Source organism: Anabrus simplex, chromosome 13 (assembly GCF_040414725.1).
Source record: "Anabrus simplex isolate iqAnaSimp1 chromosome 13, ASM4041472v1, whole genome shotgun sequence".
NCBI classification, from domain to species: domain Eukaryota; kingdom Metazoa; phylum Arthropoda; class Insecta; order Orthoptera; family Tettigoniidae; genus Anabrus; species Anabrus simplex.
Window position 1 is genome coordinate 54,222,529 of NC_090277.1, and position 25,709 is coordinate 54,248,237.

At 38.8% G+C, this 25,709-nt stretch overlaps 1 protein-coding gene across 3 annotated transcripts in view; it reads left to right on the top strand.

The window, feature by feature from the left end:
* Positions 1-15,226, top strand: part of LOC136885069 (sin3 histone deacetylase corepressor complex component SDS3) — a 126,229-nt gene extending 111,003 nt beyond the window's left edge. For all 3 annotated transcript variants that reach the window (XM_067157473.2, XM_067157475.2, XM_067157474.2), the window contains one exon: positions 14,947-15,226. In XM_067157473.2, coding sequence (XP_067013574.1) covers positions 14,947-15,042 — 96 coding nt within the window. In that variant the 3' untranslated portion in view covers positions 15,043-15,226. The remainder of the gene's footprint in view (positions 1-14,946) is intronic.
* Positions 15,227-25,709: the final 10,483 nt, after the last annotated feature.

Genomic DNA, 25,709 nt, shown 5'->3' on the forward strand with positions numbered 1-25,709 from the left:
TCCCTCGGAGAAGAAAGAGTGATATACAGGACATACTATGTACCTATTCTGACGTATGCAGCAGAAACTTGGGTAAGAGAGCCTTGACTAGGATACGGGCAAGCGAAATGAAAATTCTGAGAAGCAGGATAGGAATGACAAGAATGGATGAGATGAAAAATGAGAAGGTTAGAGATATAGTAAAAGAAGAGCCACTACAGAACAACAGAGGCGCATATAGACTTGGATGGTATGGACACATGAAGAGAATGACAGGAAACAATGCCGAGGAGGATGCACGAAATAGAGATAACAGGGAAACAGCCGAGAGGAAGACCAAGAGACTGGTGGATAAAAGGAGTGGAAGAGTGTGTACAGAGAAGAGGAGAGGACTGGGCAAGTGTGAAGAGGGAGAAGTGGTGGGGAGACAAGAAGAGATGGAGAGGCTTATGTTCCAAACAGACCTGACCAACAGCTGGAAACTGTATATGATGATTATGATGATGATCTGTAGCCCTGAACATAATTTTCCATTTTTTTTTTTTTTTTAATCTTCACAGCAGGCTGTATCTTAAGACATCGACTGTTGCCATCCAGTTCCAGTCCTCTAATGTCCCATTATCATCCAGAATATAGCCTTTATCTTTCTTAATCAGATGCAGCTGGGTTCAGGCAAATACAGTTCCTCTCCTTTTTTACTCTCTGTATCTATTATCCATAACTTGGAGATTTTTCCAGGCTTTCAAAATTCATACTGGATTAATAAAGTTAGAAAATACATGAAGAAGAAAACAGATTCTACCAGAGCGTAAGGAACCTTGTCTGGAATAAGGAAGTACCAAGGAAACGTAAAGAGATAATGTACAAAGTATATTATGCACCCATATCGGCTTGTGCGGCTGAGACCTGGACGGTGGCTTGTAGGAAGGAGAGTAGAATTCAGGCCAGCGAAATGAAATAGCTAAGAAGTACGATAGGAAAGACAGAATGAGAGGGGAACTCAGAATAGAAAACCTAAATGAGAGAATTGATTTATTGTTTTATTTATTTGTTTGTTTGGTAAACCAAAACAGCGAGAAGCCGAATTACAAAGTTCCGCAATGAAAAATATATTTACAATGGAGTAGCACAATGCAAACATTTATAAAAATAAGTGAAAGAACAATGAGGAAAAATCATTTAATGATAAAAATAGCGGAAGAAAATTAAAAACTAACAAAATAACTGTAGACACACACAATAATTAACAACAAAACATTAAGGCAAGAGAAAAGAATCAAGAAAATTGAAGACTGAAAGTAAAATGAAGAGAAGAACTTACAGTTAAGCACAGTAAGATAAATATAGATAAGACACACAAGTGACGGTATAGTGCAGTAAAAAAGAAATATTACATTATGTACAGTAGAGGGGATAGCAGTGGGAAAAGAAAAAAGGAATATGAAGAAAATGAACTAGGTTAAGTTAATGAAGATTAAAGGAGGCATACGAAGGAAAAGTTCCTGTCAGGAGATAGAGTTAAGGAGGGTTGGAATGCGGATAAATTTGTTTGAAGAAGAGAGAGGCTGGAATATGGAATATGAAGGGGTGGATTTATCCTGGTTTTTGCGAGTTGGGACATGGAGGGAAAAGGCGGATGCAGGTTCAGGAGAACGAAATAAACTATTAACAGCGTTGTATAGGAATCTAAGGTTGGCTACTTTCCTGCGAGTACATAATGGGTGAAGGAATAAAGTAAGATGTTTTGGACATGTAGAGAGGATGGAGGAGAAAAGAATACGAAAACAGATAATGGAGATAAAGGTTGGGGGAAATAGAGCGAAAGGGAGGCCTAGGACAAAGTGGATCGATTCAATAAAGAGGGGAGCAAGAAGAAGAAACCTGGACTGGGACAAAATGAAGGAACAGGAATGGCAGAAGAAGAGAGGAAGGTGGAGAAGTTCCATAAATGCCCCAGCAGGAGTTGGATGAAAAGGAGAAAGAATGATGATGATGGTGGTGGTGGTACACTGGAGAAGGATAATATTTAGTTAAAAGCTGAATTACATATTTCTTTCTTGAAAGAATATCATCAGATTCTATCAGATCACAATTTTTTCATCTATTTTTCTCTTGAACTTTTTTTTTGTATAATTTCTAACTTTATCCACCCTTATCTTCAGTAACATACTTCTCAGAAATGTCACTTTTATTACCTGTATCGAATTCTCATCCTTCTTTATCTCTGACCAGGTGTCAGCTGCATGTTGTGATAGGTATGTAGTATGTCTTGCATATTATTTTCTTAGTTTTAATTAGTATAACTTTGTTCCATAGTACGTTCTGTATTCTCTGATTGAAAACTGTCTCAAATGATATTCTCGTGCTGATTTCCATATCCACTCTTGAATAATTCTCCAGTTCTTAAATAATTCAAGTTCCCTGCAATTTCAAGATCTTTATCTCTTGAGTGTAATTGGTCTCCATGCTCTCTCACACTATTGTCTTGCCTTTTTACACCTGTATTTCAATTTCCCATTATTTACCAGTCTGAATGGTTCAGATGGGAGTTTTCTGGTTTTCTGAGCCCAAGGTGATGAATTTTTATCCTACTCAGACCACTAATATTTGAAGCTGTTCAGATATGCCAGCATCTTGTCGGTAGATTTACAGGCAAATAAAACAACTCGTTATTTCAGAGACATGCCTGTCTGGGCAGTCAGCTCATTCACTGAACACATTGAGGATGGGCCCCGGACAGAGGCTGCTACCCCGTATGGACCGTATAGTTCAAGCCTCCAAGAAAGAAATTACACTACTGCACTCAAAACACTACTGTAACTTGAAAAGTATTCAAGCTAACAACCTCAGTCTTGGAACACATACTCACTGGGTTGTTTAGTAATCTGTACGGTGTGATATCTTTCAAAGCAGCACCGTTTGTGGCTCCATTTAATAGTATTATTTAAGCACATTGTAGTAGGAATGCCCTGTTTATGCCTTTCGTGTACTTATTGTATGCAAGGATTTTTCTTTACAGTTACTCCCCGTTTAGTGTCGGCCATTAATCATTAGAAATATCCAACTCACTGTCATGCGGTACCTATGATAATCAGTCTTCATATAATTAACCACAAATATCGGTATCCCTCAGCAACTGAATGCACCGCGCCATGTTGACATCTGCGCTGGAGCTCCAGGGAATAGCTCTACATATCTGATATTATTTTGTTAAATACAGGAAGATTTTAAGAAAGAAAGATGCACCGATAACGATAGTTTATATCGCATGGCTACACTATTTGAACTTATAATCTCGTCCAGAATTGTATCAATAATCAGGGAAATATGGTGCATAAAAGCAAGAATTCTCATAGCCTGTCACCTACTGTTAGCTGAGAAACTACGAGAATTCTCAGAGCTTGTGACCCATGTGACACATCAGATAATGAATCTGCATGAAATACTATGTCGTTACACAAGGCACGTTATCATAGGAAATTGCCTCTAGGCACGCGCATAAGATCACCCATGTATATAGGTTGTTTTCATGGTTACAGTTATTGTAAAATTAGAAAAAAATATTGGCACTAACATCATTGATCCTACTACTCCATGATATGATGGCAAATAGTTCAAACTCTTGCTGCTAATAGGCAGCGCAACAAGCTGAAAACTAAGCCAGTATGTAAAAACGGAGATTTCCAGGGTCCGTTCACAACTACCAGCCACAGTAATACGGAGATCTCTGGGGCCGGTCTTCAGTGTGTGTAGCATTCACATCTCAGTTCCTTCCATCATGCATAGGTTATTGAACTTACCTCAGATGAACATAATCAACTCCCTTCCATTGGATTCCAACACATTCTTTCTTGTAGTGGTTTGAATTCTACATAAAACATAGTCGTATGTCAGTGATTATGATAGAAACAGCCACATAAAATTTCAAACTTGCTTGTTTACAATGTCATCTCCATGGTGATTTTTCTCATACCCTTTGATTTTTCACTAAAATTCTTATGACTACCAATGTTATATTTGCCATCCTTAGCTGACTTCTTTGCTAAATTCAATTTCCTAGTAAGTTCCTTCAATCTCTCCTTACTTTCACAACCAATCCTAACTCTTTCCTTTCCCACCTGTACCTCCTCCTTAATCTCCCTATTTCTCTGCTATAATATACAGTAGCAGCAATTGGGAACTAGAAGTGGGGAGGGGGCAAAAAAATTGTACGGACAATAGAAAGTACCCGGATTTGTGAGATTGGGGGGTGGGGGTGGTAGTATATACACCAGAACTAAAAAAGAAAAGTTATGCTAAAAAAAAATTATGCTCTCTGAGCAAATTTCAACACAGAGGTAAAGGTTGACAGTTTACCAACTTAGTCCAGTAATCATAGTTTTTTGTGATTCAATACTATACAAACCGAGTGAGTTGGCCATGCGGTTAGGCGCGCACGGCTGTGAGCTTGCATCCGGGAGATAGTGGGTTCGAACCCCACTGTCGGCAGCCCTGAAGATGGTTTTCCGTGGTTTCCCATTTTCACACCAGGCAAATGCTGGGGCTGTACCTTAATTAAGGCCATGGCCACTTCCTTCCAACTCCTAGCCCCTTCCTATCCTAAGGTCGCCATAAGACCTATCTGTGTCGATGGAACGTAAAGCAACTAGCAAAAAAAAAAAATACTATACAATAAAACTTTCACCAAAGGAACAATATTACACATATATTGAAATTAAATAGAAGTGTGGCGTTGATTATACAATTAAAAAATAATTTAGTATTTGACTACAAGAGCCTCACTGGCTGAGGTGCGCGCCAGCCTCTCACCGCTGGGTTCTGTGGTTCAAATCCCTGTCATTCCATGTGAGATTTGTGCTGGACAAAGCGGAGGTGGGACAGGTTTTTCTGTGGGTACTCTGGTTTTCCCTGTCATATTTTATTCCAGCAACATTCTCCAATATCATTTCATTTCATCTTTCATTAATCATCACCCCAGAGGAGTGCGACAGGCTTCAGCAGCCGGCACAATTCCTATCCTCGCCGCTAGAAGGTGGCTTCATTCCATTCCTAACCCGGTCGAATGACTGGAAACAGGCTGTGGATTTTCATTTTCATTTGACTACACGCTAAGAAACTAACAGACAGAAAAGAGACTGCCAGACTGACGAATGCACACAGCAAGCGGGTGAACCCTACCTCAATTTCCATGACCTCAGCAAAAATATATATCCTCGCTACCCTTCCTTACAGCACATGCAAAGTGTCCACTACTTGCAATGATGCTGTACAAATCGACTAGCTGCGACAAACGTCGTCTCTTTTTTTTCTTATTATTATTACTTGAAGAAAATAATTAGCTGGTAAAACAACAGGGCTTGTACAAATTGCTGATTTTAATCATTCCTAGTTTCAGCTGGCTAAAATGGAATAAAATTAAATAAAAATGTAACATTTTCTCCACAAAGTGGGGACCTCCCCCCCAATCGCCGCTACTGATTTCTTTTTTTTTTTCTATTGGCTTTACGTCGCACCGACACAGATAGGTCTGGCAAAGATATCAAGATATCAAGGATAACAGATAGGTCTTATGGCGACGATGGGACAGGAAAGGGCTAGGACTGGGAAGGAAATTGCCGTGGCCTTAATTAAGGTACAGCCCCAGCATTTGCCTGGTGTGAAAATGGGAAACCACGGAAAACCATCTTCGGGGATGCCGACAGTGGGGTTCGAACCCTCTATCTCCCGAATACTGGATACTGACCGCACTTAAGCGACTGCAGCTATCGAGCTCAGTTACTGATAATATAGTGGTCTTTATGATTTCTTACCACCTTTAACAGTACATACCTCTTTTCACACCCCCAACAATTCCTTTAAACCCATTCCATAGGCTGTTTACATTTTTATTTATCATTTCCCACTGATCATAAATGCTTTTTAAAAACTTCCTTATACCTGTCTTATCAACCATATGAACCATATGGTACTATTATCTATTGCTTTTACAAGACCTTCCTTTCTATCGCACTTATTTTTAACTACCAGAAAAAAACAATTTAATGATCACTTATACCACCTATCATGTCAATTTATGTACCTAATAGAGCTCATCTGGTTTTATCAGTACCATGTCTAGAATATTCTTCCCTCTAGGTTGTTCTATCACTTTCAGCTGTCCTTCCCAGATTAACTTATTTACCATTTGTTGATCATGCTTTCTAGCATTCGTTTTACCTTCCCACGTATTATTTTTATAAGTTCAGATCTGGTTTTCTGTGGTTTCCCATTTTCACACCAGGCAAATGCTGGGGCTGTACCTTAATTATGGCCACGGCCGCATCCTTCCCACTCCTAGCCCTTCCCTGTCCCATCGTCGCCATAAGACCTATCTGTGTCGGTGCGACGTAAAGCAACTAGCAAAAAGAAAAAAGAAAAGGTTCAGATCACCCGCTACAATAAAGATCCTTTGTGTGTCATTCCCCACATAGCTGATATAATTCTGCATAAATGTCACCTCCTTCCAGGTTTTTACATGTACAATTTTATAGCTTACAAATTCTGTTCACCAATGTGAATACTTGCCCTCCTGTCTGTATGATAAAAACTCCAATTCCAGGGGAAAATCTCCACATCCATAACATCATTCTTAGCCGTGATTCATCTCCTAACACAATATCTAATAAGTATACACAGTATCTATTTAATTACTTAATTAGTCCACCTGGTGGCCATGATCTTTAAAGGCGTGGAGTCTATATGGTCTGACACCGTGGTTAGCTGGTTCAAGTTCCGTTGGTCATAAAAATTTCACCATCAGAATGTTGGCCAACAGGGTCGGTAGGGGAGGTAGTGGTATACAATTTCTAATCACTAGGTGTCCGGCTCCATGGCTAAATGGTTAGCATGCTGGCCTTTGGTCACAGGGGTTCTGGGTTTGATTCCCACAATGTTTTGTAAGATTTAGAAATGATTGTTTAAATTTTCATTTATCCAGGAGGGTAATGATATTAAAGTCTTATGTTAGAGGTTACACTGAGGTGGTAATATTTCAGAAGACAAACAAAATTTATTATTTGTCTGTACTGCTTCATATTATTATTAAACTCTCCATCAGTGACAAGTTCATGCAACGTAAACAATACTGTACGCGTGCTCGGTTTGCACGGAAGGACATGGATTAGAATCCCCGTCAAGAAGTCGTAAAATTTAAGAAACAAGATTTCCACTTCTGGAGATGCATATGGCCCTGAGGTTCACTCAGCCTACACCAAAAATGAGTACCAGGTTAATTCCTGGGGGCAAAGGCGGCCGGGCGTAGAGCTAACCACTCTACCCCATCACGTGCCGAGGTTAACAATGGTGGAAGCCTTTACCTTCCACTCTTCCAAGGGCCTTCATGGCCTGTACGGAGGTGACTTTGCTTTTTTAAACAATACTGTACATATATAAGCATGTTTTAAGTGATTTGGTAGAATCTGAGGATGTTCTTGTAGAACGAAACATGCCATTCTCTGTATAATAGTGTGTATTTTCACAGATATGTTTATAGTGTTATAATTTATATTGAAATTGCTATGTTTGACAGACTGAAAATTTTTTGTTACATCTAACTAAAGTTGACACTGAAAATTATGGCTTCATTCTTAACAAATCTTGGCTGAATGGTTGGCGTAGATGTTTTATTCCCAGCATGTCGGGAAATTTCCTGCATCTAGTGAATTCCCTCTACCTCAGTGGCCGGCGTTTGTATTCGTCTTAACACATTGGTGACAGACTCTGTATGGAGGCTGCTACCTAAAACAGGAAGAAAGCACAGGGTTAGCTCTGCTCTCCCAGGGCACATTGTAACTGAAGAAGATGGAAACGGGGTAAGCGTAATGAGAGCTCAGTGTCCTAGTTACAGAATAGGCCAATTACGCACAAGAAGATAGCCTCTTCTAGCCAAGACAGACCTCTAGGTTACTCGTGCTATCGCTGTTACAACAAATAGAGGGCAACATCAAAACCACAGGAGACATTGCACACTTTCATGAAAGCTAAAAGTGTGTTATCTCACGAGGATAGAAATGGGCCTGGCTTCGATTCTTGTTAAGGCCTGATTGGATAAAGGAAGTCGTTCCATGCTCATCACGTTAGGAGTCGCTATTATGTATGCATTCAGGAGATAGTGGGTTCAAACCCCACTCTCAGCAGCCCTGAAGGTGATTTTTCGTGGTTTCCCATTTTCACACCAGTCGAATGCCGGGGCTGTACCTTAATTAAGGCCGTGGCCGCTTCCTTCCCAGTCCTTGCCCTCTCCTATCCCATCGTCGTCATAAGACCTATCTGGGTCGGTGCAACGTAATGCAAATTCTATTAAGTAGTATCCAAGATGGAGCAGGGAGGCATCTACTGCTAGTCGCTTGAGGTGCCAGCTTATAAATAGAGCTGGTATCTCAGACAAAGTAGTAGCACACAACACCTTAACTTCCACTGTCGCTAGTATCCTCATAGCCAGCCTACCACAACCATCATAGATGGCGACGTGAGGGCTTAACTGATCATTACTAGAATGAGCCTAACTGTGGGGGTACTAGCAAGTACACGATTGGCTGGAGGGCTAGCTGCCCCTGTCCATGGATAGGCGTCAATTGCTTCTAACAACAGAACGAAGCCTCGGAAGAGTACGATCCCAATCAGCAGTGTACCCAATGTGGAAAACCTATACTCGCACATCAGGTTACGTAGTAGTTCTATATGGTGTGATACTTTTCAGAGCAGTACTCTTTGTGAAGAGTGGCCTTCGATTACGTCTTCATCAATTGTTAATGGTTATGAATTTCATGTTTTTGGTCCGTATTGAACTGAGAATAATATATAAGTAATAATAATAACAATGTAAACGTTTCCACCTTTTCAATACTAAAATATATTCATAAAATTATAAATTACACGGTACTAGTTTCGACCCATCTAGGGGTCATCATCAGCCGTATTGGAGCAAAGATCACTTTTGGCGAAATCTTAAGAAAATGTTATTTTAAAGAATAACAAGTGAAATGAGATGTTATTATGGTAATAGTTAATAATACAAGGAATATACATACTAAGAGGTTTTTAACAAAGAATAAAGTATAAATGGGGTGTTGTAAAAATTATAATCATGGAAATCAGTAAGTTCTTGTATTTTTTTTATTTTTTTATTTTTTTTTTTTTTTTTGTGGTTTCCAGTTTTCGCACTAGGTAAATTAAGGTACAGCAGGACATTGGGATTAAGCTCAGCATTGTGACTCGATGCTTTTTCCTATGTTAACCCTCTATCTTGAGATTTTTTTTTTTTTACAATTATGCTGTATGTTGCACTGACACAGACAGGTCTTATGGCGATGATGCAATGTACCTTAATTAAGGCCGCAGCCATTTCCTTCCCACTCCTAGCCCTTTTCTATCGCATCGTCTCCACAGATGGTGCGACATAAAGCAAAATTGTAAAAAAAAAAAAAAAAAAAATGTAAGAAAAGAAGAAAATATCTCCACATAGAGGGTTAACATTGGAAAAACCATCGAGTTATAGTGCTGGGCTTAATCCCAATGTACTACTGGCCCTACCTGGGTAGAAGTTAAGAAAAGAAGAAGAAAATGGCAGAGGGGGCTAATTTTTTACTCCCATTATTTGTGGAGTTTATTATTATTATTATTATTATTATTATTATTATTATTATTATTATTATTATTATTATTATTATTATTATTATTATTATTATTATTATTACTACCAGTGCCATACACTGTGTCTGTAAAGTCATGGTATGGTTTCACAGCTGTATAACTTCTGAACTAGGCATTACACAACTATGCAACTCACACCATATTGAAGAGAATCTCTTCAAGTTTATGTACCCCTGTTTAATGTAGTGGAGCGGGTTGAGGAAGGGAAGAGAAAACAGAAATGGGCGCGTGTAACAGTAGTGAAGGTAGCCACTCCATGCCAGTCGAGATGTGGCCTGTGCAAAGAAAAGTTCAGTGTGTTTTGTAGCTGGTGAAATTTGAGTCTGTGACATGTTCGTTGTGAGTATTGTATGGTTAGTGAAAATCCACCTCATAAAAACAACATTAACCATTGGGATCGTCAGCTGAAGGAAACGGGTATATTCCAACAGGCCATCAGTTAGTGATGAGACATTTGAAACAATATGAATGATCTACGTATGAAGCCAAAAAATATATATATATATTGCATGTCTGTGCTCAACAGTTAGAATTTATTAAGAGAACCATCCATAAAGTTTTTAGGAAATCTCTCCATTTTACAGGTTATGAACTGCAGTTGTTGCACTTACTGAAGCCAGCTGACAATTCAGAATGAGCGGCGTTTGCTGCTGGGGTGCTTAATGCAGCTGATGGTGATGGAACGCTTTTGTCAACCACAAAACTCACTGAACCGTTCTTTGCACAGGCCACATTTTGACTGGCGTGGCATCCTATTTTCACTAACTGTTGTGCAAGCACATTTCCGTTCCCTCCTACTGCTCTACTGCATTAAACAGATATACGTAAACTTGATGAGAGTCTCTTCGATATGGTGTGGATTGCATTGTTGTGTTGTGCTTAGTTATATGGCTCTGAAACCATACCATGACTATGGACTGTATAATTATTATTATTATTATTATTATTATTATTATTATTTTTGGTGAAGAAGAGAAAGTGGGAAAAAAAAGAAAGGAAAATAATTAGCAAAATTTTGGGACCCCAAAAGAATAAATATTTGGATTGAGACAATATAGAGAAAATTACAGACGCAATTAACCTTTTAAGTGCTGAGTTTCAGGTACCTCATCGCTGAGTTTTTTCATTCGTATGTAAAAAAAATTATAGAAACCTTAATTTTTAACTTATCAGTGGTGTGATTAGCTTAGAATGTACCGAGCTCGATAGCTGCAGATGCTTAAGTGCGGCCAGTATCCAGTAATTGGGAGATAGTGGATTCGAACCCCACTGTCAGCAGTCCTGAAGATGGTTTTCCGTGGTTTCCCATTTTCACATCAGGCAAATGCTGGGGCTGTACCTTAATCAAGGCCACGGCCACTTCCTTCTCATTCCTAGGCCGTTCTTATCCCATCGTTGCCATAAGACACATCTGTGTCGATGCGACGTAAAGCAAATAGCAAAAAAAAAAAGCTTTGAATGTTTACAAATGTTGATTCTTTATAAATCTAAATGCAAATGGAAAATCCTACACTTATGTTCAATAGTATTTTGAGAGAAAACAAAATCACACTTTTTGTGCCCACACATGCATCATCTTTATACAAAATAAAGAACACAAAATAAAATTATTCCCTAAAATCTCAGACAACTAATACATGTAACTCCTTACAAGTACATAAGTTGATATTTTAAAATACTTTCTAAACCTCCTTCCTTAATATCAACAAGAACGAGCCTCTCATACTAGCCGGTGATATGAGCTGCAGGATAGATTGTGAGTCCACACAGACAAAACTCGTACTGGATTTTCTGGAAGCAGAGGGCTTATCCCTTCTCAATGATTCAGACAAACACACATACTTCTCACATAATGGGAGCAGTACAATAGATCTTATCTTTTCAAACTTGAAGCGACTTCACTTCATGACACAGATAGTACTTCAAGATGTAATTATCAGAAAGCACTTACCAGTCGAGACGAGAGACAAATCCCAGGGCGATTGATAATGACCGTCTAGTAGAGGAAGTAGCAAAAGCACCGGATCTACTAAACATGATACGACATGGAGGTTTGAACGAAGTAATACGTACAATGGAAAACTTGTTACAAAATTCAAAGGAATTAGTAAGATCACATAAACGCAGAGCTAAACCATGGTTTAATGCTGCTTGCTATGAGGCAAGAAGAAATGACATTGATGCTCTTCACGCAGTGACTCGTACAAAAACTGACACAAACATATAGAAGTATTCGACATTAAGGAGATTTTACAAGAAGATAGTTAAGGAAGCTAAGGAAGCGTATCAGCGTCAAATGGAAATCCAATTGGTAGAAATGGCAAAAGAAAACCCATATAAGGCTCTGCAACCGAGGCAACCAAAACTTCCTAGGCACATGGCAATGGAAACATGGACATCACATTTTGGCAAGGTACTGCAAGCAAGGGACTCCCAACCGATTAAGAAAAATACTAATGAAACAGGTTTAAATATCCAGTTGTTCACAGAGGACGAAGTATAAGCGGCCATTCTGCAGAATAAAGATGGAAAGGCTTGTGGTCCAGATAGCATCTTCAATGAACATCTTTAACAAAGCTTAACGGTGTTCAAAGCAGTTTGGAGAGCCATTATGAATCAGTGCCTCATACGAGGAACCATTCATGACAGATGGAGGTAAGCCACTCTAAAAATGTTTTACAAAGGGAAAGGAAATACTGGCGACCCCGATGCTTATCGGGGTATCGTTTTAGAATGCATTCCGTTCAAGATACTGGCAAAGCTTATCGCAAATAGATTGACTGACCTCGTGGACTGTAAAATACCTAAGGAGCAATTTGGGTTGCGCAAGGGAAGATCTACTCTACAAGCAGTTAAGTGTCTACAAGATGACATACAGGAAACGAGAAACCCAAAAGGAAAATTACATGGAGCTTTCATAGACTTTTCAAAGGCCTTTGACTCAATCAACAGAATATTACTGTTGGAAAGACTGGAGCATGTCTTTGAAAGTGATACACCTCTCTTAGTTCTGATACGAAACATTCTCACAGAAAACTACGTGCAGATTGATGACAATCTGACAAAATCTATCCCAATAGAGCAAACGACTGGAGTGCTTCAGGGGGACCCATTGAATCCCATCCTGTTTAACATAGCGACCATGGACGCATTAACAACAGTAAATTCCAGGAATGTAAAAATATATGTTTACGCAGATGAAATGGCGATTGCGTCATCATCTCATGCAGATCTGCAAGCAGCCTTCAATAGATTAGTGGAATGGGCCGGCAGAAACGACCTACAGCTGAATGCAAATAAGACAGTAGTTATGACATTCAGACGAGGGGGAAGAATTGCATCACATGATACAATTTATTATGAGAATGAAAGATTAACGACGGTCGCATCCTTTAAATACCTCGGAATGACACTACAGCCTGCAGGAACCACATTCACACTTCACATCAAGGACAAGGTTGCAACTGCGATAATAGCAATGCACAACATCTTACACGTAAGGAACCTCTCAGTGGATACAGCGATAAAGCTATTCAGAGTGAAGATCTCACCTATTGTGAGTTACGGATTACATCTAATATGGGACCATCTTACTAAGAGCAATCTTCTGGAATTAGAAAAGATCAAGGCAATTTATCTAAAAAGAGTTCTCAGCGTATCCAAATTTACCCCCTCACGGTTGGTATATGAGCTGGCGAGAGAAGTTCTTTATAGAGGATCTTCAAGAATGGATGCTATTACATTCTACACCTGTGTATCAGAGTGCGTTAAAAGAACTACGCAACAAGAAGAAAGAAATATGGAGCACGTTTTACACCACGGATGCTATGATGACTCAAGATTGGCAACGTCCAAATTACGACCTGCGACATATCATGACACGATTCGCAGTGCATGGATTCCATCACAAAATATGCGACAAGACAAGACAAGACATCACGACCCTACTAATGACTGTACTTGCAAATTGTGCCAGAAACAATGTGATCGGTACCATCTTCAAGAGTGTACAGAAAGAAAACGTCGTTGACTTCATTTTGTAGTGAAGGAGCAATGTACAATATTGTATTTATTTCTTGGTCATTGGCTGCATTAATTTCTATTATTAAACCTGGAATGTGGTGACAGCTCAATGTTTTCCACCAGTTGTTTGTGATACCGATTTGTTTCATCAACAAGGAGCTGCACCTCCTCCACTGGCAGAATAGTTTTAATAAAATAAATGATTTTGGGCTTGTCATCAAAGATTACTTGTCTCCCAGAGTCTGTCACAGTTACTTGAACGTCTGATGGAGAAAAGTCATTTATTCACCACGAAAATAGTGATGAAATAGCTTTTGAACTCACTGCATTTTTCTTCTTTAATTTAGAAGGAGGCTCTGTTTCTTTCTCACAATATTTTTATCGCTCTCTATATCACTCTTACTTTCAAAATCGCTTAACAATTCATTAAAATCATCATCTCTGTCATCACTTTCCCCTGTGGTTAATAACTGAAAGATTCTTTGATCCGAAATAACATTGCTGAAAGAGCAGCTAGCTCGTTGTTCCGCCATGCTTATTTACATCACAAATGAGCTCCACAGACATCTACAAAAAGCTCTGTAAGTTACTTCCCAAAGCTATGAGCTGTGATCAATTAGTTCTACATATGCCCAACAGATGGTAGAACATGCCAGAGATCGAATCAGCACTCTAGAGTGAACAGGGAAACTCAAAAAAATTAAAGTTCTCATGCATCGTCTATGGACAGGCGTAGCACTCATTGGGTTAAAAGATGAACACTACAATTTTAGTATCTTCACAGAATGGATGACGACAGGCTAGGAAGATGTTTTATTTTATCTCCAAATTGAAACACACCACTGGTTGGATAGAAGAGATACAATGGTATCTACAAAGACTGAAGATCACAGATGACATCTTGACTAACACGGTGGGCTTCCAGTGACAGGTCACTTCTGCATATATTTTACTTTTGCAACTTCAGCGTCAACCTTGGAGAGTGTTACTGGAGGAGCAAAAGCAGGCGATCAGCCGACATATGAAAAAGTTCTGGGAAGAAAATTTTTAAAAAATACTGTGCCATAGTCTTAGGTTCCAAGCTGTCTATAATTGGCCAAATTTTTTAATAAAAAATTATTGTTGTAGCCTATATTTATTTTAGACTCCACTTCCCTCTCTCTATCTGCTGTTGATAGATAAAGGTTCTCTATATGTATGAATTCTCTTACTTTGTCTCTCTATAAACTTGTCTTATGATATCTTTCTTTTCAGATATGGGTGAAGAAGACTTCAGATGCAAGTAAAGTTCGAATCTACATCTCCCAGCTGAGCAGAGGAAAGGTTTCCATCAAACGCAGAGCTTCGTAACGATCGCTGAGTAGAAGCGAATTGTACTTGTTTGTGCTTGTCTTCTTCACATTCACAACTTAGGACATACAATGCTCCGTCTTGATACAGATTATATTATAGATTAGTCCTTTTTATATAATGTACAAAAGATGAATTTAATTGCTCTGGGCAAATAAAAGAATATTTGTGTTTGTTTATTTAATTAAAAGTTTTGATTGTGAGTAAATTATTTCAACAGATAACTCCTTCACATAATGTAGATGCCATCAACTTGTCTAATACAAACCCTGAGTTTCACTGAAAAGTCCTTTTGGGGAAATGATGTGAAGTAATTTTTATGGTTTGGGGTAATTTTCTGTTGCTTCCTTCACCGAGTCATAAGGTGATGCACAAAACCATATTTACTCTAATAATCCATGCACTCTTTTATCTAAAAATGTACATTAAAAATCAGGCTGTGCAACAAATTATTTCTCTACAACAAACAAATCTCCCGTTCATGATCCCGAATACATGTTCTCATTCTTTCTTGGTCGGTCAGAGAATAAATTTTCTTAATTGGTTTTGGCGTTTGCAGTTTGCAAGTGATTATCTGTGTGACAAAAAGAATCCTGTGTTCATACACCGAGTGAAAAATTTAAAATAATTGAAGCTGAAATACAAGGTAGGAAATGCAAAGTTAGCAAAGGCTGCATTTGTGACCGACAAAGTAAGAAAGCTCTTTTCATTGGAAACCACCGCTGACTGCAGAGCTTTCCACGGCCAAGAAGTGGGAGAAAAATTCAGTGAGTACACCAATGAGAAACTGCAATTTGGATGTGCGGTTTCCACAGCTATAGCTGAGAAAATAAAAATTAAGAACTTAAAAGGTAGTCAAGGTTGGCTGACTGAATGCTTGGAAAGAAATTCGTTTTCATTAAGCAGAACAAATGGCTGCCTGAAGATTACAAAGAAAACATTCTTATTTGCGTTTGGGAGATGGTGGTTTCAAACCCCACTGTCATCAGCCCTGAAAATGGTTTCCTGTTTTTTACACCGGGCAAATGTTGGAACTGAACCTTAATTAAGGTCACTGTCACGTCCTTCCCATTCCTCTCCCATCGTCGCCATAAAACCGATCTGTGTTGGTGCTATATAGAGAAAATTGTAAAATAAATTTTAAAAATAAATTTCCATCATTACATCATCAATTTCCAGTGGCAGCGTAATTATCAACTTAAAGTGGCAATGCAGATCAGATTCCAGTTCATTTTGAATACTGTTGGTCACAGCAGTTAGCAAAAAAGTAGAAATGTATATCTGTGTAACGACGCGCAACTGAGTGTTATGTCGTGCTTCACAGCTGATGGGAGAAAAATGTTGCCAAAAATCAGTGTGCCTGGCTTAACGGTCGTGACCCAAGAAAAGGGCTGGATGGGCAGAAACTTTGTGCTCAATTGGGTAAAACGTGTATATGGAAAAATCAACTGGGGGTATTGGACAGTGATAAGCGATTACATGGAGTTCTTTTGGTGATTGCGATATGGTCATGCATTTTGTCTTCGAGGTGTTTATCTTCATTCACTACCTTCCCACAGAGGGTGCAGTTCCAGAAATCATTTATGTAATGAAAATGCACTACCTGCTAGTAAAGCCTGGTCATCTACAAATTTTATTATCCTGGCCAATGTTCCATTTACATTTGTACCCACATTTGATCCTTCTAGTGCTTCTCCAAAAGTATTGAATAGTACTGGTGAGAGCGGACATCCCTGACTTACATCATTTTTTATGGGTACGGGGTTAAAATGGCCATTCCTTTGGGATACCAGAGTCTTTTCACCACGGAACAAATTCCGAATGTAAGAGATGAGCTGGTCGCCCACGCCCATCTTGTGGAGTTGAGAGAACAGTTTATGCCAGGAATGAAAACAGACCCCCGTGGTTTCCCATTTTCACACCAGGCAAATGCTGGGGCTGTACCTTAATTAAGGCCACGGCCGCTTCCTTTCAACTCCTAGGCCTTTCCTGTCCCATCGTCGCCGTAAGACCTATCTGTGTCGGTGCGACGTAAAGCCCCTAGCAAAAAAAAAAATGAAAACAGACCTGTGTAAAGATTATTTTATCCTGGAGCTGACTTCGTTCTTACAGAATACTGGTGATCGCAACTGCAGGCCCTGCATTGCCTCTGCTGCATCTTGATTTAATCTCACTATACTACCATCCCAAGATAATACACATCCCATATGCTTGAATTGATCTACGTGTTCTACTTGTGTATTCCCAACGTTTCTTAGGTTTCTTACCTACTGACATCACTTTAGTCTTGAAATGGCTAATTTTCATATCATGCTGGATCTATTTTCAAGTTCCAAGACATTAGATTGCAGGCTTGCAGCACAGTCTGCCATTAAGACCAAGTTTGTCAGCATAGGCTAAGCTGCTTACTACATTTCCACCTAATTGAATCCCTCACTGCCACTATACAAATAGATGGATATATAAAAAGTTTTTAAAAACACCAACTGTAGTGTCTGTCTTAACCTTTAGAATGCCAGACGACATATCGTTGTTTGGTACTTATGCGTGAAGTGCCAGCAAGAATGTATCGCCGTTTGAACAGAATGCCTTACTGTATGCATTTAGCATGATTATGAGCATCAGATGGCAATATCTTACATTTTGTTCCCTAGAGTAAAGAACATAGTTTCTGAATTTCATGTGTTTCTCTGGTCGTGTGACGTTTGGCAGTTACGTAACGGTAATTACCTATTAAACTACTGAACAGATACGTTCCAAATTTTCTGTATTTATTCACTTGGATGGCTGCAATGCAGAGGAATTACCATAATTTGTTCTTAATTTTGAATGGTTCTTTTTGTTGTTGTTGTTGTTGTTGTTGCTATTTTTGAAGTTTGACTTTTCTTTTGTTTCAAACTGTTCAGATTTTTTTTAAATATATTTTTAAACTTAACGGTATTGTAATCATTGTTGGTAGTAAGTATGTACCATCCTCAACATTTCCTGCACGTTTAAAGTCAAAATATGTGACGCTTCTTATATAGGGATTTGCAAAATGTTACTTATCAGTAGAGCCCGGATTTCCATGCAAATGCATGTTCCTAAATAAGCTGGTTACACTTCTGAAACTTAATAAATATTCATTTTATGACTAGTCAGTTCCAAATAAATGTACTTTTTCTGTGCATGTTCTATTTCCGAATGGAAATTCTAAGTTCCCATGGAGGGAATTAGATATTTTTTCACCAATAGCATATCAAATAGAGCAAACGCCTGAAAAGCCATACATCTAATTTTTGATCTGATCTAAGTGAATTTTCTGTAAGTCGCGTCAGTGATTGTGCAGAAGGGAAAGAAGAATAAAATTAGGCTGCGAATAATAAGGATAAAACCTATTTTAGAGTATACTATGGAAGAAACATAAATAAATGATCACCTGAGCATTCATGAAAAGGAGCTAGACACAAAAGTATAAGAAGTTTGCATGAAATGTTATATATGCTTTACACTGCCATAATTTTTGGCAAGCCGGGCTGAGTGGCTCAGACGGTTAAGGCGCTGGTCTTCTGACCCCAACTTGGCAGGTTCGATCCTGGCTCAGTCCGGTGGTATTTGAAGGTGCTCACATACGTCAGCGTCGTGTCGGTAGATTTACTGGCATGTAAAAGAACTCCTGCGGGACTAAATTCCGGCACCTCGGCGTCTCTGAAAACCGTAAAAAGAGTAGTTAGTGGAATGTAAAGCAGATAACATTTGTAAAAATTAAAATTTTTGGCAAAATGATGTAAGTTACCTTGTTTAACTGTCTCACTCTGTCAGTCACATGTATTTATTCCTAAATATTAGTGGTATAATGATATTTTATAAAGGATCCTTTTCAAAAATTAATTAAAACTTACAATCAGTGAAAAGATTCTACCATTCTCTACTAGGAGTGAAAGTAAGGATAATAGATGTACGCTTTGATTGTACGAAATATTTGCCTTTTTTACCCATAATAGATGAATTAAGAACCAATACAAGCAATTATAAGTTAGTTGTTTGATTACGTGTGGCTATGTGTAACTAAGATACATTAGCGGTCTCCGAGACATCACCTCACAATGTACGTTTCAGGAATAGCACCTCACAAGTTGAGGGTTAACATTCTTTCCCCGCTAACCCTGGAAAAACAAAGATAATAACAGCATTAACAGTCAAATTTCCACTTTTTTATGTTTTAAACTCCACTGAATTTTTTACCTGATTGTATTCCGGATCTGAATGGTTACCCTCTTTGGAGGACGGACGATTTATTTCTTTAATAAATATCTCTCATATAACAAAATGTGTGACGTGATATTACCTAGCAACAGTACCTTGAGAGCTGCACAGACCATGGATCTGTATCTCATGGCCATCCATAAATACTTCACATCACAGCCTGCACGGTTGCTAGGTAACTGCATTATACATTTTATTGAAACACATGGTTGTGTGATCATTTGATTTTCCCAAAAGAGAATTTAAATATTTTTCTTTACATTACTAATAACTGAAATTACTACATATTGTTGTCTCTATTCTACCCATTATTGAACAGTAGCTGTGGTTACACGAGTTCATTTAATATGTAGTTTTAATTTTTACACTTAATATATTTGTATACAGTTTATATACATATTGATACTATTGTATCCAGTTCCTTATATTCTATTCCTTCTCTATAAGCTTAGTTTTTATTTAGACACTAAAGAAGAAGGATAATAGCATGGATGATTTTTATGATTCTTTTGCTCTCCACTTTATCCCAGAACAGCACGGTACCAATTGCTGCTCACAGCGCAATCCATGCTTCTTACAGCGGCCACTTCCTAAGGTACCCAGTCACAAAAAGGGATTTTGCAGATTGTGTCATGACGACAGGGTTCCTGATGACTTTGTGGCTGCATGTGATTGTGAGGTTTGTATTTCCATCATCATCATTATTATGAAGGGAGTTCAGTATATAATGCAACACTTATTTTCTAAAAGGAGGTTGGTTTTATTGAGGATTCAAATACAACATGTTATTCCCCAATCCTTTGGATACAATACCCTTTTTCTCAACATAATCTCTGTTAAATGCTATGGCCTTTGCCAACGGAATGTGAGGATCTGTATGCTTGCATGGTACCACTTGACTGGTTGATGTCACAGCCAACGTCGTGCTGCATCGAAAACTTATCCATCATCCACGTAGTGCTTTTCATGGAGTGCATCCTTCATTGGGCCAAACAAATGGAAGTCAGAAGGCTCGAGATCCGAGCTGTAGGATGGATGAGGAAGAACAGTCCAGATCAGACAGATTTGCTCGACCTTGTTGTGAAGATGAAACACGCCTCGCCCAACAATTCACTGTGTTTTTGTCCACTGCCAGGTCTCCATAGACATTCTGCAAGCGCCTGTCAATATCTGTAATGCGCTGATTTTCCATCAAAAGAAACTCAATAACTGCTCTCTGTTTGGTATGCACCTCCGTTATATTATCATTTCCCCTTATCCAGCTCCTGCCGCATCGGGGTATTTATGGCACTTCTCCATCTTCCTCTTTCCTTCCACCATTCCTCTTGCACGATCTTGTCCCAGTCTAAATTTCGTCTTCTTACACAGCTCTTCACTGATTCAATCCACCTTGTTCTAGTCTTCCTCTTGCTCTCTTGCCCTCGCACTTCGCCTCCAGCATCTGTCTTGGAATTCTATTCTCCTCCATCCTCTTTACATGTCCAAACCACCTTAGTTTATTCTTTTCAACTCTCTTATTTAGCTTTCCTACCCTAACTTCCTTCCTAAGATCTTCATTTCTCACTCTGTCTTTCCTTGTCTTTCCTATCATACTTCTTAGGAATTTCATCTCACTGGCTTAAATTCTACTCTCTTGCTGCTAGTCAAAGTCCAAGTCTCGGCTGCATAAGTCAGTATAGGTACATAGTACACTTTGTACATTAACTCTTTACTTTTGCTTGGTACTTCTTTGCTCCAAACAAGTTTTCTTATAGTTTGGTAGAATGCATTACTCCGCTGTACCCTCCTGCTAGTCTCTACGTCCACCCTAACATTTTGCATTAATTCGCTTCCTAAGTATTTAAAGCTGTCCACAATTTCCAGACTCTGACTTCCAATTTTCATAGTGCCCTTTCCTTGCCTTTCCCCTCTCGACATCACTATAGTCCTGCTTTTCTCTGTACTGTTGCCATACTTCTCAATTTTTTCGTTCAGTACATCTATGGTAGTTGTTGTTGCACTTCTTTGCTGTTCTTTCCCCAGATCACATCGTCTGCAAATAACAGTATCTTTATCTCCATAAACTTCCTTTGTTTCCTTTACAATTTCATCCATGACCATACTAAACAGAAGAGGTGGCATCACACTCCCCTGTGTTAGTCCAGTCTTATTCCTAAACCATTCTGTCTTTCCAACTGGGGTCGCTACTCCGCTAACACAGTTGTTGTACATTGCTTGCACCATTTCTAAAATTTCTCTTCCAAGTTTAACCATGGTTTCCCAAACCTTCTCTCTGGCGACACTATCATATGCCTTTTCTATATCTATGAAAGTCATGACCGTTCTTTTCCGTGTTCTTTTCCATCAGCTGTCTTATGCTAAAGATTGGGTCCACTGTAGATCTTTCACTCCTGAAGCCATATTGTTCCTCTTGTAACTCTCCTTCAATCTTTCTTCTCATTCTTCTTTCTAATATCCCTTCCAGTATTTTAACTACCTGCGATATAAGTGTGATTCCTCTATAGTTACCACAAACTTTCTTGTCCCCTTTCTTAAACACTGGTATTATTATCCCCTTTTTCCAGTCTTCTGGTACACATTTGTGTTTCCGCATACACTTTAGTAGTCGGTACAACCATTGCATACCAACAGGTCCAGCAGCCTTTATCATTTCCGCACTGATTTCATCCATTCCTGCTGCTTTTCCCATCTTTAAATTTTGTACTGCTAACTCCACCTCCCGTATTGTTATATCATCCTCTGTTGTCGAGTCCTCAGACTGTATTGCTTCTATCCCCCCTGTACAGTTGTTCACATTCAATAGCTTATCAAAATACCTCTTCCATCTTCTCTTTATCTCTTCTGGGTGTGTTAACAATTCCCCATCTTCCTTTTTCACTAGCTTTGTGTTAACTCTTTCTGTCCTCTTACTTCTTGTAAGTCCATACAGCATCATTTTACTGCCACTTATCCCCTTCCATTTCCTGTGTAAATTCTTCCCAACTCTTCTTCTTTTCTTCTCCTACCACCTTCTTACATCCCCATTTGCTATCGAGATACTTCCTTTTGCTTTCTTCTGTTTGATCTCGGTTCCATTCTCACCAGGCTGTCTTCTTTTCTTTCACCACTATCCTCACTTCCTCATTCCACCATGGTGTCTCCTTTTCTTTCACTTTTGTAGATGTCCTGTCATAAGCACTCTCTGCTGCACTAACAAATGCCTTTTTAAAATTGGCCCACTCCTCTTCTACATTTTCCACTTCAGTAACTGGGAACTGGGATTTGTATGGGTATGCACCTCCATTACAGACACAATTTTGAAGACTAGTTATAGCACTGCCACCTATCAGAAATTAATTAAACTATACAAGACGAAGCAGGAATATTCAAAGTTGTCCGAAACAAAATTCCAATTTTTTTAAAACTGAAATTGACCGAGAAATAAAACATGTTACTTTATTAGACCTGCAATTTTAAAGCAAATGCCTATTTTGTTCCTTAAGAAAGAACGTGAAAATTTAAAAATATGTTGACATTTCATGATGAATCCCTTACATTCAAAGAGTTTTATAGTGATCTAAAATGCCTATTGCTGGGCTGAGTGGCTCAGACGGTTGATCACTGGCCTTCTGACCCCAACTTGGCAGGTTCGATCCTGGCTCAGTCTGATGGTATTTGAAGGGGCTCAAATACGTCAGCCTCATGCTGGTAGATTTACTGGCACGTAAAAGAACTCCTGAGGAACTAAATTCCGGCACCTCAGCATCTCTGAAAACCGTAAAAGTAGTTAGTGAGACATAAAGCAAATAACATTATTATTATTAAAATGCCTATTCGGACCGTTAGAGCCTATTTTACTATTTTAGTGCTTAAAATGCCTATTTTGTACATTTAAAATAAAATTCAACATCTGTAACTGTTGCAGTCATATAATGTACATCCCTGAATGAAAAGCAGAACAACAGACGTTGGGCTTTAGGGGATATAATAAGAGCAAGTGGGCTAGTCTACCGTGGAAGAATCCAGGTTATTCAGTGCTAAAATGGGTACATGAGGTAATGGATGGGCAAAAGGTAGACCTACGTAGTGAAACTGAACTGAAAAATGTAAGTAAAATTTCCTGTGCGCCTCTAACATCTGTGAGTGTGCAGCATTCTTTTTCTGCTTTCAAAATAATTTTTACAGACAAAAGATACAGCCTGACTGGAAAATTAGGAGACATTGTTATGTACTGTAAAGAAAACTACGAATGAGGGTGCTGTAGGAATGTTCCTCACAAATAAATATACACATACTCCTTTCGTGTTTACACCATTATGGGATGCCTGCAGTGCTGTAATTGTGATCAGTTTTTTTAGTATTAAGGTTTTAGTTCAGTAGTGATTGCTTATTTATTTATTTATTTATTTATTTATTTATTTATTTATTTATTTATTTATTTATTTATTTATTTATTTATTTATTTATTTATTTATTTTATTTATTTATTCAGGATCAGCAACAGCATAATGCCGAATTACAATCTTTAAGTGTTTTTGATAAATGTCTTTTTAATTCTGTCTTAATTTTGTAGTTATTTTTGTTAAGAATAGGTATATCATGTTTCTTAAAGTAAAAGAAAGATCACTTTACAGTTTAAGTGTATATTGTAATATTTTAGTCTATTTTGTGTCTACACATTTTTAAAGCATATTTTAAGTGCCTATTTTCTCTTTTAAAAGCTTAATTACTTGTTTTAAAAGCCTACTTTAGGTGCCTAAAACGAATTTCTGTGAGCCTCAAATCCCAGGTCTATGCATCATATGTATAGAATGTCCCTCGTATTATTACTATGAATATTCTCCCAATATGGTAGAATACAATAAAAAGAATATATCTACAGACGCAAAGATTAGACATTACAACGCAACGGTGAGAAATGCTGTATTATATGCTGCTGAGACAATAGCACTAGGAAGAAATGGTGCGGAACAACTAGAGAAAGAGGAGAGAAAAATATTGAGGAAAATACTAGGCCCTAAGAGAGGAGGTGAGAGATGGATGAGGAGACCCAAGGAAGAACTATACCGGAACATGAGGACAATCTCAGAAGAAATCAGACTGAAAAGAGCAAGGTTTGCAGGACATGTAATCAGGATGAATATGGATAGAATGACGAAAAGAATAAGGGAAACAACAGCGAGAACACGAGGAAAGACAGGAACCAAGTGGGTAGTTGAACTCCGGAAAGATTGGTCGGAATTGGGGATCAAGGTGGAAGAAAAGGAAAATTGGAGAAGCAAGTACATACCGACTAATATGCCAGAGATCAATGATAGGGATGGATACAGGAAAAGGAATGAGAGTCACCAGTGGAGTAGACAAGAGAAGAGGATACTGAATATCTCGGAAGAAGAGCGGGAGAGAAGAAGAGAAAGGATGAAGAGGTTCTGGGAGGAGAAGAAGAAAATGCAATCCATGAAGGAGCTGTCTGTGGTCCTACAGAGGCCGTAATGCAAGAAGAAGAAGAAGTTAACCCTTTGTTAACCAAGCCAAACCCCACGGCAATTAACACCCTTGAAAGAGCCTTAGCCTGCCCAGCGACCGCTGCTCAGCCCGAAGGCCTGCAGATTACGAGGGGTCATGAGGTCAGCATGACGCATCCTCTCGGCCGTTATTCTGGGCTTTCGAGACCGGGGCCGCCATCTCACCATCAGATAGCTCCTCAATTCTAATCACGTAGGCTGAGTAAACCTCGAACCAAACCTCAGGTCGAGAGAAAAATCCCTGACCTAGCCGGGAATCGAACCCAGGGCCTCCGGGCGAGAGGCAGGCATGCTACCCCTACATCACGGGGCCGGCTAACCCTTTGTTAGGCGCACGGATGACACCTGTCATCATTCAATCAGTCACTACTGATCTGCATTTAGGGCAGTCGCCCAGATGGCAGATTCCCTATCTATAATTTACCTAGTCTTTTCTTCAATAATTGCAAAGAATTTGGAAATTTATTGAACATCTACCTTGGTAAATTATTCCAGTCCCTAACTCCTCTTCCTATAAACAAATATTTGCCCCAATTTGTCCTCTTGAATTCCAACTTCATCTTCATATTGTGATCCTTTCTACTTTTAAAAACACCACTCAAACTTATTCGTCTACTAATGTCATTCCATGCCAGAACATACCACTTATTGCATATTATAAACTTCATTTCGGATCCGTATTGACAGAGCCTTCTTCTTCCTTTTATTTTTCTTCTTCTTTTTCTTCCATTCCCTTTCCAGATTCTATCTTGGTAGGGTAGTGTACCAAAGCCCTCCACCTTACTCCATCTTTCCACCACTCCTCTTCTAGTACTTTACTGTTCTCAACTCCTCTATTTGCAATACAGTCCACAACAGAGCTCCTCCATCTCATTTTAGGCCATTCCCTAGGCCTCTTTGCAGTTTGGGCCAAGTAGT